Genomic DNA, 14120 nt, shown 5'->3' with positions numbered 1-14120 from the left:
CATGATTCGAAGACAACCCACGTAGGAAAGTCTGTAAGATTCTTATCTCCAATAAACTACTCAGAAAAAGAAAAACAGAAGTGGTTTGGTGGTTCAAGTGGTAAAACACTAGCCTTGAGCAAAAGAAGCTCAGGGACAACACCTAGGCACTGAGTTCCAGCCCCAGGACTAGCACAAAAAAAGGGAGTGGGGACCAGAGGGGACTCAGGAGATGACAAAGACAGGTTCAGAGAGCACTGCATTGAATCAGATTGTTCCACTTACATAGGCACTGTAAGGCTACAGGGATTCTGCTAGGAAATACTATTCCTATTCAAGGAAGCCATTGGCCATCACTGGCCTAAGTTGCCTTGGGAACAAATTCCAACATCCCAAGGGTAGCAGGCCAGGAGTGAAGTGAGCCAGAAGCCTATGTGATACCTTCAACCCCAAGAGTATAAAGATGTCCCACTGACTGGTGTCTCCATTTTGGAACCCTGCTTGTTGTGACCCCAGATGTTCTTAATGCCCAGTGTGGTCCTAAACTGGCCACTTACTGACTCTCACAGACATCCCAGGGCCTAAACACACACATACACACACACACACACACACACACACACACACACACACACACACACAATCACCCTGAAAGATTTCAAGGCCTAGCACTGCCCTCCCTCCCTCAAGCCAGGCCTCACTGGGAGGAAGCATTTCCAGATCAATTGTCTCCAATGCATCCTGGGAGGTGGAGCAGAGCCAGAGGGAAGGTCAGGAATTCTGGTGACCAGGAAGAGAGAGCCCTGCAGAGTATATTTAGTCCACTAAAAATAACAAGAGGCCAGAGATGAGGGCCAGGAACTCACTGCTTAGACCAGAACAGCCCTGAGCAGGCAGGGGGTGGGGCAGAAAGGACAATGGAGGAAAAGGAAGGGTGTCTGCTCAGTCCTGGTTGACAGAGGAGGGCTGTTTGTCTTTCCCTCCATGTGATCTGTCACCCAGATGACTCAGACGTTCCAAATCTGGAGAATGGGGCTGGGTGGTGGGGAAGGGAGGTCTGCCAGATTACCACCATTGACTGGAAAACTTGGGACAGAACATGACAAGACCCAGAGGCAGCCAAACTGGCATGAGGTACAGCTGACTGGATATGCATAGGTGGGGGCAGGGCTATCTTGCTTCCCAGTCCAGTGTCCATCCTGGTATCCAAATCCCTGGCCAGGCAAGGCCATGCTTAGCTTCTAGGAGCTGGATTCTGACACATCAATGGAGTTAAAAATGTCAAGGCCCAGGGAAGGAGACATCAGGTAAAGCCTCAGACCAGAAACTAGAGCCTGTTCAGGGTCAATGGGCACTTACCCCAGTGGGATGCTGCTTGGTATCCAGCAGGGGAGCATTGAAACTGGCAGATAGACTGGGGGTGGACAGGACTTCCCGGAGTGGGACCTTGGCTTCCCCCAGGAACCTGAAAAAACAGAAAAGTCACATGTAGAGACCTGTGAAACTGGGCCCTGGTGGCTCATACCTATAATCCTAGCTACTCAGGAGGCTAAGATCTAAGGAGCCCAGTTTGAAGCCAGCCCAAGTAGAAAAGTCCATGAGACTCTTATCTCCAATTAACCACCAGAAAACCATTGGTCGCACTGTGGCTCAAAGTGGTAGAGCACTAGCCTTGAGCGAAAGAGCCTAGGGATAGTGCCCAGGCCCTGAGTTCATGCCCTACAATGAACAACAACCCCCCCAAAAAAAACAAAAAGAGGCAAAGAGACAGAAGAAAGGAAAGAAGGAAGGAAGGAAGGAAGGAAGGAAGGAAGGAAGGAAGGAAGGAAGGAAGGGAGAGAGAAAGAAAGACTAGCCTGTGTCTTGACTTCTCCCAACACCTACCACCACCACCAAGCCAGTTGAGCTAATCTGCTCACATCTCCCTCTGCATCCCTACCACAGCCTCCCCCAGGCACCATCCCTGGAAGACCAGGACACTCCAGAGACACCTGCACAAGTGAGAAAGGAAACAGACAAAGCTGCCCTTTCCCAAGTGGTTAACCGGAGTTAAGAGTCTCACGGTGACTTTTCTGCTTGGGCAGGCTTCAAACCATGATCATCAGATCTCAGCCTCCTGAGTAGCTAGGATTGCTGGTGTGAGCCACCAGTGCCTAGCTTACATTTCTTTAAATAAAGATTAGAGTGGTGTTCACTCCAGGGTCCTAAGGCCCCATGTGATGCTGGGATTATATTGTCTACAATGTGGATTGCTTTGTTTTCTTCCCTTGAAACTTGGAGTTGGTTTTGTACTACAGCTTATTAAGCAGAGGCCCCTGGACTGTCAGAATGGAGGAGGCACCTGTCACTAGTGTGTTAACTTGAGTATCCTCAGCACCCAAGCAACATCAGAAAGACCAGACAGTAGGTATAGAGGACCCTGGAATCCATGTATCATCAGAGATCAAGACTCTCTTGTCCTTCATGGGGAAATGGGCAGCTGATCAGAGTAGCTCATTCAAGCAGGTAGATGGGTCAGCCAGCCCCAAGACTCTGCAGATTTCCTGGGCAATCACTACAGTTCTTGGGAAGCAATTCTCAGGAAGAAGAGGACAGACAGGACAAATGAGCAGAAAGGACAAGCAGCAGTCCAGTTGTCCCAACAGCTCTATAGCAGCTAGAACTCTACCTGGGAAGCTCAGGCCAGAAGCCTAGAGAAAACCAGACCTCCTCAGCCTCCGTTGCCTGCAGCCCAGCCCTGCTGATCCAGACACTGAGAATTCCCAGAATTCCCGGAAGTAGGATGGGGAACAATGGGGGGAAATGCAGAAGGAAATGCTGGCCCCACTCCTGCCAGCCCAGGAGTTCCAGGCTGCCCTAGACACAGTGGGCAGGGTTGACTGCAATTTTATTTTATTTTGTTTGTTTTTTCTTATACTAATAGGGGCTTAAATTCAGGGCTTCATACTTGCTAGGATGTCACTCTACCTGGGAGGTAGGCTTCCGGCACTTCTATTTGGCCATGAATTGTGCTTTCTGAAGTCTGTCATTTTGGGTTGCCAAATGGCTTCACAAACCCTGCTCCCCTGGGAGGAAGGGCTTAAGGCTGTCTATCCCAAAGCCTTAGGAGCTGAATGTGGGGACCAAATATAAAAATTCAAGGAGCTACAGAGCCTCCCATCCCTGGTAATACAGGTACATGACTCAGGAAGGAAGAGCTGGGGTATGGAGGAGGGGCTCCCTGGGAAAGTTGAAAGAGTTTGAGACAACCGTACAGAACACTGTGAGGCAGTTTCTCCTTCATCCATCTATTGCACAAGGAAGATGGGAGTATAAGCTCCTCTAAAATATAGTCAGGGAATCCTAGCTTTGGAAGGCCTACACCCTGATCTGCCCACCTGGAGATGGATCCAGGCTCCTTCAGTGTATCAAGATGCTGCACACTCTAACCAGTGGCCTGGCAAAAGTCCAAGGGGATTGCTAGGAGTCAAACAAGACAAGGAGAGGCCTGGAGCCCTGCATCCCAAGGCCACTAAAATTATTCAAACGGTTCTCCCCTGACCCTGCTTACCCTGCTTAGCCCATTCCTTCCTATGAAAACACCATAAAGACTCTTACCTAGACCTCTCATGCTCCTCTACCTCCTGACTGACTGGCACTTCCTCATATACCCTCTGTCATGTGGCACTACCCTCCTTGAGAATGGTGGTCATCAACAGCGGTCATCTCCTGATCTGTCTGCCCTCCATACCCAAATAATAATAAAATGTACATCTTAAAACACAAGCTGCTAAGTGTTTGTTGGGGAGATTAAGAGTAACTGGACATTTTAAAAGCTCATTAAAGTATGACTCCTCTAACTATAACTCCTCTGTACATCATCTTTATAATAACAATTTTTTAAAAATTAAATACAAATGGATGGTCTGGGAATGTGGTTCAGTGGTAGAGTGCTTGCCTGATATGCACAAAGCCCTGGTTTGATTCCTCTGTACATAAACAGATAAAGCCAGTAGTAGTGCTGTGGCTCAAACAGTAGAGTGCTAATAAAATCTCAGGGATAGTGCCCAGGCCCTGAGTTCAAGCCCCACAACTTGCAAAAAAAAAAAAAAGTTCCTACACACACACACACACACACACACACACACACACACACACACACTTTAAAAAATAAAAAGCTCATTGAAAGCTGACAATATAGCTCAAGTGGTAGATCACTGGCTCTAACAAGCACAGGCTCTGGGTTTAATTGCCCACTACAAGGTTCAGAGAGCTATTAAATATACTGTTTTTGTTGTTATTTGATGTGTGTGTGTGTGTGTGTGTGTGTGTGTGTGTGTGTGTGTGTGTGTTAATCCAGGGCTTGAACTCAGGGCCTAAGCACTGTCCCTGAGTTTTTGTGTTCAAGGCTAGTGGTCAACCAGTTGAGTCACAGCTCCACTTCTGGATTTCTGGTGGTTAATTGAGGATAAGGGTCTCATAGATTTTTTTTGGTCTGGGCTGGCTTTGAACCACGATCCCCAGATCTCAGCCTCCTGAGTAGCTATGACTGTAGACATGAGCCACCAGCAACCAGCTTGAATGTACTTTTCAGATGAGTTAAATAATCACATGAAGAGGAGTTTGAAGATTCAGTAGTCAAGAGTTTGCAGAGGTAGCATTTGGAGTTTTCACAGGAATGGCTTAAAGACTGGGAGATGAGGAGAGGTGGAAGAGAAGGATCATGAATGCAGGAGAGAGCACATGTAACTTGATGACTTACATGAGTTCTCTAACTCCAGAAAATTGGTCTTGAGCCAGGGATGAGCTCAAGGGAAAACATGGTTAGCGAGAGTCCAGGGCAACACTTAGATGAATGTGTGACATGGTGGGTTGGCAGGGGTACACCAATCCCACTATGACTATAGGAGCCTAGACAGACTGGAAAAATTCATTAGACCCAGACAGGTACCTGTGGAAACAGTGCTGGACACAGGAAATCAGCTCACAGTCATCATAATAGATCCTGGCTAGACAAGAATCATCTGTGAATGCTGTCTTAATTTCTCCTACATTTCTAGGGAAAAACTGAACAATGAATCCATGCAGGAAAACTCAGACCTGGACCAGGTGATAGAAATTCACGCCTAGTAAGAAAGACCATGTGCTCCCAGATTGTGAGATGGATAATGCCTTCTAGCCAGAAAAGCAGTAACCCTATCTAACCAAGAGTCTAAGCATGGGAACACTTCGGAGAAATTCACATGAGAAGTAGCCAATTTTAAAAGGAGTAGGATATTATCTATTCATTATATATAACTTGTCATAAAAGCCAAAAATGGTAGAAATGTTCCAGATTAAAGAAGACTATGGAAGTATGACAAACATGGCTATGTTCAGTACAAGACCCTAGACTGGATTCTGCTCTGGGAGGAGGAGAAAGGGGGGAATTGTTATAAAAAACATTATTTGGTTCTTTTGACAAGATTTAATACATCCACGTTAAATTTGCTGTCATTAACAACTGTACAATACTTACATAAATGAATAACTCTATTCTTAAGAAATACAGTATATACAAAATTGTAGTAATAAAAACAGCTTGATATTGCCACAAGAACAGGCCTGAGTACCAATGAAATAGAACTGAAGACCCAGAAATGTACCCACAGACCTAATCTTTGATAATGGAGCCAGAAAAACAGGTTTGAAGAAGGACAGCCTCTTCAACAAATGGTGATGGTAGAATTAGCTATACACGTGTAGAAAACTGAAGTTAGATCCTTATATAGTACCCTGCACCAGAATCAATTCCAAATGGATCAAAGACCTCGAGGTAAAAACAGATGCCCTGAAAACACTACAAGAAGGAATAGGAGGAACACTAGGGCTTTTTGGCACAGGCAGAAACTTTCTTAATAAAGACCCAGCAACAGGACAAATCAAAGAGAGATTGGATAAATGTAACTGCATTAAATTGCAGAGCTTCTGCATGGCAAAGGACATAGCTAGCAAGATATATAGAACACCCACATACTGGAAGAAGATCCTCACCAGCCATACAACAGCCAAAGGCCTCTAAAATATATATCTAAAAATATATATCTAAAATATACTTAGAGCTCAAAAAATTAAATCCCCCCAAATCAAATCCTCAAAGAAACAACCACCCCATTAACCATTCATTAGTAAGGAAATAGAAATACCTGGAAAAAAATTAAGTGAAGCAAGGTAGGCCCAGATTGAAATACAGGTTGCATAATTTCCCTCATTTTTAATAATACAATATGTCTATGACATTCTTAGCAAGGGAATCACAGTAGCCCAATCACTAAGTGCATAGGACTATATGTAATGAAGCTTATCAAAATGAACTCCAAGAATTGGAAACAGGAGGTTCTTATTATATCCTGCATGCTGTTATTTTTTTCCTTCTGTTTTAGTTTTCTGTACCCTCTGTCTTATATATAAACTTACCTGATCCATCTAAAGGAAAATGAATCACAGAAATAGCACGACAAAGGATGAACTAAGGTAACAATGATACTCACTAGACACTATGTTGGAAATGAACTTTACAACTTGGGTGGGGGGGTGGAATTGGAAGTGGTAGGTGGGAGAAAATGAAGGAGAGGGTAACAGTGTTTAAAAAGAAATGTATTCATTACCTTACTTTTATAACTATAACCCTCCTGTTCATCACCTTTACAATAATTTTTTGTTTTGTTTTGTTTTGTTTTTGCCAGTCCTGGGGCTTGAATTCAGGGCCTGAGCACTGTCCCTGGCTTCTTTTTGCTCAAGGCTAGCACTCTACCATTTGAGCCATGGCGCCACTTCTGGCTTTTTCTGTTTATGTGGTGCTGAGGAATTGAACCCAGGGTTTCAAGTATATGAGGCAAGCACTTTACCACTAGGCCATATTCCCAGCCCTACAATAATTTTTTTTAAATACAGTATATACTTTAGTATTTAGGTATATATGGCCATGATAAAGCCAGGAACTGATGGCTCACACCTGTAATCTTAACTATTCAGAAGGCTGAGATTGTGGATTGTGGTTCAAAGACAGGCTCAGCAGAAAAGTCTATGAAGCTCTTATTTCCAACTAACCACCAAAAAGCTGGAAGTAGAGATGTGTCTCAAGTGGTATAGTGCCAACCTTGAGCAAAAAAACTCAGAGACCATGCTGAGACCCTGAGTTCAAGCCCCAGTACTAATTCACTCACACATACAAATACACTAGCACGCGCACAAGCACACACACACACACACAGGCACAATGAATATAACTTACTCATATGGAAGCATGAGGAAGAAGGCAAGAAGGGAGAGAAACTATGATCAAACAAATGTAAGTCAGGTGCCAGTGGCTAACACCTGTAATCCTAACATTCAAGAAGCTAATAGCTAAGAATCATGGTTCAAAGTCAGCCAGTGTAGAAAACTGTGAGACTCTTGTCTCAAATTCACTACTAAAAAGCCAGAAGTGGAGCTATGGCTCAAGTGGTAGAGTGTTAGACTTGAGCAAAAGAAGCTCAGGAACAGCACCCAGGCCCTGAGTTCAGATTCCACAATTGGCACACACACACACACACACACACACACACACACACACACACACAGAGAGAGAACAAAATATTACCATGGCGTGTATCTGAATTAAAGAATATGAACAGTTTCTTCTATTTTTTCAACTTCTCTGCAAGTTTGAATTTGTTTAATGCCCTGGAAGGTCACCATGTGTCCGTTTTTCATCCATTACTTTTGAAATTAAGGAAAAGGCATGTCACTTTAAACTACAAGTCAACTCCTCCCTGACTCAGCTGCATCTTGCCCTCACTAATCAGACTGGACAAGGAAGTCAGAGCCCCTGTTATGGAAAGCCTCACACGTACTCCGGGGAGGAACTGCTCTGCCAGGGAGGAAATACCCACGAGCTGAGGGCCTCCGGCCCTCAGTGTGTGCCTGGCAGTGAAGGACAGGAAGTGAGGGACAGCAGGACATTCCACAGCCCCTGAGACCACCTGGCCTGTGGTAGCCTTCCTTCCAGTATGGCATTTCCCTGGGGGCCACCCAAGGGCAATTCTAAATAGTTTTCCACTTCTGTCCTGAGAAAAACAAAAGAAATATTATTCTAACACTCAAGGATGTCCTGGATAGACGCAAGGGCAAAATACAGCTATAAAAAATCCTTGAAATTAAGGACATGGCCATTGCTTTTGAGCTTGCTAAGAACAATGGCATAGCATACTATAAACTGTAAATAGTTCCTGTTCCACACAGCCTTCCAGGGATTCCAGAAAGGAGAGACAATGAGGCTCAGCATACGTCCTATTTTTCCCAACTCAACAGGAGCAAGCACATCTGTGTGTGCACGCACACACACGCACACACACACGCGCGCGCGCGCAACTGGGTAAGTGCCAGTTCTTGTGTGAGGAAAAAGTATGACAGAGTCACTGATGAGCAGAGAAAAAATATCCTCCACATACAAAACAAACCCAGCATTCATATGCCTTAAAAAGATCTCAAATATATAAATTAATAAGACAAAGCAACTCAAAACATATGGAGGGGAAATTCATGGAGTGGAAAACAAAGGGACAATAAACATACAGAGAGATGCTCAAATTCACAAGAAAGTCAAGAAACACAAATTACAAAATACTTTCCTTTTCCCATTACACTAGCAAAAACAGGCAGACAATTGTTGGTGGACATAAAGTAGGACATTTTTTTACTTATTTTTTATTTTATTTATTTATTTTTTTTTTTTTTTGGCCAGTCCTGGGCCTTGAACTCAGGGCTGAGCACTGTCCCTGGCTTCTTCCCGCTCAAGGCTAGCACTCTGCCACTTGAGTCATAGCGCCGCTTCTGGCCGTTTTCTGTATATGTGGTGCTGGGGAATCGAACCTAGGGCCTCGTGTATCCGAGGCAGGCACTCTTGCCACTAGGCTATATCCCCAGCCCAAAGTAGGACATTTTTGAAAAGTCATTTAGCTGCATCTATAAAACTTTTATATGCTCATGATCTTTGATTCAGTAATGCCACTTCTAAGGACCTGTCCTAAAGAAAAAAAGATTGTAAGAACATAAAGACGTTTGAATATATTGTCAGTAGGTAATCATTTGTGTGCAATAAATTGGAGGGAAATTAAATGCCAGTCCCTAAGGGGATAGACTTGGTATGACCTAATTGGAATACCACCTGACCATCTAAAAATGACAATGACATAATGTCCAGTGACATGCTGAACTACGAAAGAGGCAATGTTACGTGACAAAAAGAAGTACAGGCCAGTGGTATGTACAGCATAATTACATTTTTGGATAAGTGAGTGAGTCTATGTGAGTGTCTGTGAGTGTCTGTGAGTGTGTGTGTGTGTGTGTGTGTGTGAGCAGATGTAAGGATATGCTTAGCAAAACTTGAGGCCAATGTCTACATTGTTAACAATGGACACATCTGAAGGAAAAAGAGAAAATGGATAAATAAAAGTTGGGACACTACACTTTTCCCTTACAAATGGAGCTTACAAAAGTAAGAGGGAACTGAGCTAACAAGGAAGATGAACGATGTCTAATGCTATGGAATTTGCAACTATGAAACTAGAACAATGAAACCTGTTGAAATTGCTCTGGGAAGGGGGAAATAGAGGCAGGGAGGGTGATAGAGGGGGTGAGATGCATTGGAATTCACTGTAAATGTAACAATATTACTAAGTAAGCTAATTTTTTAAAGAATAGAGTTATTTATAATTTTTGTGAGTGCTTTTAACTTCTACAAAGAAAGAATAAATATGTATACACAGCTCACTGTCATGTGTCCCCATGAGCTTACAGATAATGTATACATGCATATGTGAGTTTTGTATGTGCATCTATATGGATCTTGCTCCTACCAACTGTCCCCTTAACTCGAACACCTTCAGTGTTCCATACTCTGAGTAGGCCTTTAACACACCATACTTCATTAAAAGTCCACATCAACCGTTGTCACATAGGTACTAGAATTGCCATTGTCCTGATAAGGAAACAGAACTTCTGAGGAGTCCAGGCCACACACAGTGCTGGGTTGGGACTCCCTAAGCAGAGCTCCTGACTCTCATTCTCAGACCACCAGGCTCTGAATAGCCCAGGAGGTCTAGACCATATGCTCCTCCAGGAAGAGAGCTCCTTGACCATATCAGTACCCTGTCACCTCAAAGGGCCAGGCCCATCCCCCAGGCACCTCTGCCATCTCCTGAGCATTCCTGCCCTAGCGGGGAGGACTGAGATGTGAGGTTAGCTCCTTCCTACAAGCCCCATATTGCCTCAATCCATGCATGAAGAGCCTCGTAGGAGGCACCAAGTCACTCTCACCACCTTGCGGGCATCTACAGTAAGTCCAATGGATCATTATCTCTGGGAGGAAGACCAGCCTTTCCCAAGACAGTTCTTGTAACCTAGTGCACTTCCCTCTTAGCACTTCCCCTTCCTGTCCAAGCAAGGCTGGCTGTAAAGAAGCATCCTCCAGCCCTCACTCCTAAGGAAGAGCAGAACCTTAAGCCATGGCTGCCACCTATAGACTAGTACAATTTAGTTCCCCTCCAAACCACAGCTTGCTGACACAAAGTGGGCGGGGTTAGCAGAATTTGAGGCAGCTGAGAACTGTGCAAGGGCGTAAAGAGAGGGATATGCCCCATAGAACTGCCATATCTAGAGCACCCCTTTGCAACAGGTACCTTCAATATGCTGTTTGGCATTTTGCTTAATGGTCTCTAACAAGGGAAGAAACAGAGGCTTGGGGAGATTAGACCACACAACTGTGGGATCTTGATCCAATTTCTTCTCCAAGACCATGTTCTGCACAGGACTGTGAGCTTTCCACCCTGGAAGCAGAATGGCCTCCTCTGGGCAGTTTCAAAAACTGCTCCCTGAGGCCCACCACAGGATTTCCCACTTGATCCAACAGGTGTGGAGATCAGATGTTGTCATCTTTTAAGTTCTTGGGTCACGATAAGAAGCACACAGGACTGGAACATTGTCTAAAGATTTAGTTTCCCAGACCAGTACCATAGCCATTAGCTATATGGAGCTACTGAAGTCATTAAGATCAAGATGCATTGTATTCATAGACTGACATGCTAAACTGAAATCCCTCTGTACAGCCACTTTAAGATAATTTTTAAATAATAAAAATAAAATAAATGGATAAAAAGACTGTGTGGTGGTTCATGTCTGAAATCCCAGCACTCAGGAGCCTGCGGCAGAATTATAAAGAGTTTAAGGTCAGCTGAGACAACTTAATGACACCCTGTCTTGAGAGAGAGACAGAGAGATAGGAGAGGGAAGAAGGAGGAAGAGGGGAAGAGGAGGAAGAGGAGGAAAAAAGCAAGTAGAGGAAAAAAGAGGGGAAGGAGAGGGGAGGGGACAGGAGGGGAAAGGAGGGGAAGGGAAAGGAAGGGAGGAAAAGAGGAGGGGAGAGACAAGGGAGAAAGAAGAGAGGAGAGGAGAAGAAAGGGGAGGAAAGAAGACAGGAAAGGAGAGGAAAGGAAGGAAAAGGAGAGGAGAGGAAATGGGGAAGGGAAAGGAGGAGAGGAGAGGACAAAGGAAGGGAGAAGAAGAGTGGAAGAGAAGAGGAAAAGAGGGGAGAGGAGGGAAGGAAAGGGGAGGAGAGGAAGGGGAGGGTTGAGGAGGGAAGAAGAGATTTGTGGACAGAGGTGCAGAGAGAGAGAGACTGTGGGGAATGAGGAAAGCCTGGAGGGGAATTCTAGCTGCAGAGGAAAGGAAGAAGAAATGGAGGTCTGGAAGAGACAGGAGGGGAGAAGAAGCACGAGAGAGGGCTTTCAGGCTGTGAGCCACCTGCTTGGACAAAGGCCCAGGAAACACAGTGCTGAGCTCACAGAAGACAGCCAAGGAATCTCAGACATGAAGCAGAAGCCCCGTGGTCCTCAGTGAAACCACAGAGAAGAGAGTTGGATACCATAGCCGCCATCACTTCCTGACCAGATGGGGGTAACTTGAGGGCAGTAAGTAATCATTTAGTGGAAAATGTTCACTGGATTGAATTCAATGAACTTCCTCCTTCCCTTTCAAAATTCAAATGTTACAGGGTTGCTCTTGTGGCTTCCTAGATATATTTTTAAATTTTAGAGTCTTAGAATTTTCAGTGCTTCTGGTCTTGAGTTTTGTCCCCCACTTTTCACAAATAGGGTGAAAGTATTTTACAGTCTGTTCATGGAGCTTTACAGAACTACTGTTTGGGGACTGTGCCCTGCCACAGTCCCCCCGCCACCAAGCATCACGAAATTGCTGTAGATAGCAGAGCACTGGTGGCTCCCACCTATCATCCTAGCTACTCAGGAGGTTGAGACCTGGGGGTCTGAGTTCAAAGTCAGCCCAGGCAGGAAAGTCCACGAGACTCTAATCTCCAATTAACCACCAAAAAACTGCAAGTTGAGCTGTTCAACTGGTAGAGCACTAGCCTTGAGTGAAAATGCTAAGGAACAGCACGTAGGCCATGAGTTCAAGTCCTAGTCCTGGCAAAAAAAAAAAAAAAGAAAGAAAGAAAAAGAGAGAAAGAAAGAAGGCAAGAAAGGAGAAACTGCAGTTCAGGCTTCAGACCCCATTGGCTTCAATCATTTCCTCAAAGGCAGTGTTGTTTTTCTCCAAGTATTTATGAATATACATTTCATTTTTTAACTTGATTTAGCTACATTTTAATTTTTAATTGCTAGAAATGCAAAATTAAGATAGCTGTTCAGAAAAAAAATCATATCCAAATATTTATAAGAAAGAAGTTTCTTTCCTTAACAAAGACCCAGAAAGGCTACAAATCAAAGAAAGGTTGGACAAATGGGACTGCATCAAACTGCAGAGCTTCTACACGGCAAAGGACATAGCTCGCAAGATAAACAAAGCCCACAGACTGGGAGAAGATCTTTACCGGCCATTCAACGGACAAAGGCCTCATATCTAAAATATATGCAGAACTAAAAAAATTACCCTCTTCCAAAACAAAACCACAAAGAACCAATAGCCCCCTCATCAAGTGGGCTAAAGACTTACAAAGAGACTTCTCTGATGAGGAAATGAGAATGGCCAGGAGACATATGAAAAAATGCTCTACATCACTGGCCATAAAAGAAATGCAAATCAAAACACCCCAGTAAGAATGTCATATATCAAGAAAACTAACAATAACAATTGTTGGAGGGGATGTGGCCAAAAGGGAACCCTACTTCATTGTTGGTGGGAATGTAATCTGGTTCAGCCACTCTGGCAAGCAGTATGGAGATTCCTCAGAAGGCTAAATATAGAACTCCCCTATGACCCAGAATCCCCACTTTTGGGTATCTATCCAAAAGACCACAAACAAAATCACAGTAATGCCACTAGCACAACAATGTTCATCGCAGCACAATTTGTCATAGCAAGAATCTGGAACCAACCCAGATGCCCCTCAGTAGACGAATGGATCAGGAAAATGTGGTACATATACACAATGGAATTTTATGCCTCTATCAGAAAGAATGGCATTGTCCCATTTGTAAGGAAATGGAAGGACTTGGAAAAAATTATACTAAGTGAAGTGAGCCAGACCCAAAGAAACATGGACTCTATGGTCTCCCTTATTGGGAATAATTAGTACAGGTTTAGGCAAGTCATAGCAGAGCATCACAAGGCCCAACAGCTATACCCTTATGAACACCTAAGATGATGCTAAGTGAAATAAACTCCATGTTATGGAGACAATTGTTATATCACAGTTGTAACTACTTTCAACGTCCCATGTGTATCTGTAGCTTCTATTATTGATGATATTCTTGTATCACCTTCCTGTGGTTGTACCTACAGTATCTCTGTAATCTTATCTGAGTATATTGGAAACTGTGTATACTGGTATTGGAACTAGGAAATTGAAAGGGAATACCAAAATTGAGAGACACAGGGTAAAAAAAGAGAAACAACTACAAAAGCAATACTTGCAAAACTGTTTGGTGTAAGTGAACTGAACACCTCAGGGGAGGAAAGGGTAAGGGGGAGGGGGGTATGAGGGACAAGGTAACAAACAGTACAAGAAATGTGTCCAATGCCTAACGTATGAAACTGTAACCTCTCTGTACATCAGTTTGATAATAAATATTTGAAAAAAAAAAGAAAAAGAAAATCTAGTAAACCAGGAAAAAAAAGAAAGAAGTTTC

The 14120-nt window shown here is 43.9% G+C and overlaps 1 protein-coding gene across 22 annotated transcripts in view; it reads right to left on the bottom strand.

Moving 5' to 3' along the window:
* The window catches only part of Dysf (dysferlin), a 200501-nt gene that overhangs the window by 155030 nt on the left and 31351 nt on the right, over nucleotides 1-14120 (bottom strand). For all 22 annotated transcript variants that reach the window (XM_048352710.1, XM_048352719.1, XM_048352716.1 and 19 more), the window contains one exon: nucleotides 1339-1444. In XM_048352710.1, coding sequence (XP_048208667.1) covers nucleotides 1339-1444 — 106 coding nt within the window. The remainder of the gene's footprint in view (nucleotides 1-1338; nucleotides 1445-14120) is intronic.

Source organism: Perognathus longimembris, chromosome 8 (genome assembly GCF_023159225.1).
Source record: "Perognathus longimembris pacificus isolate PPM17 chromosome 8, ASM2315922v1, whole genome shotgun sequence".
In the NCBI taxonomy this organism is placed as follows: Eukaryota; Metazoa; Chordata; class Mammalia; order Rodentia; family Heteromyidae; genus Perognathus; species Perognathus longimembris.
This window is presented reverse-complemented; position numbering and strand designations above follow the sequence as displayed.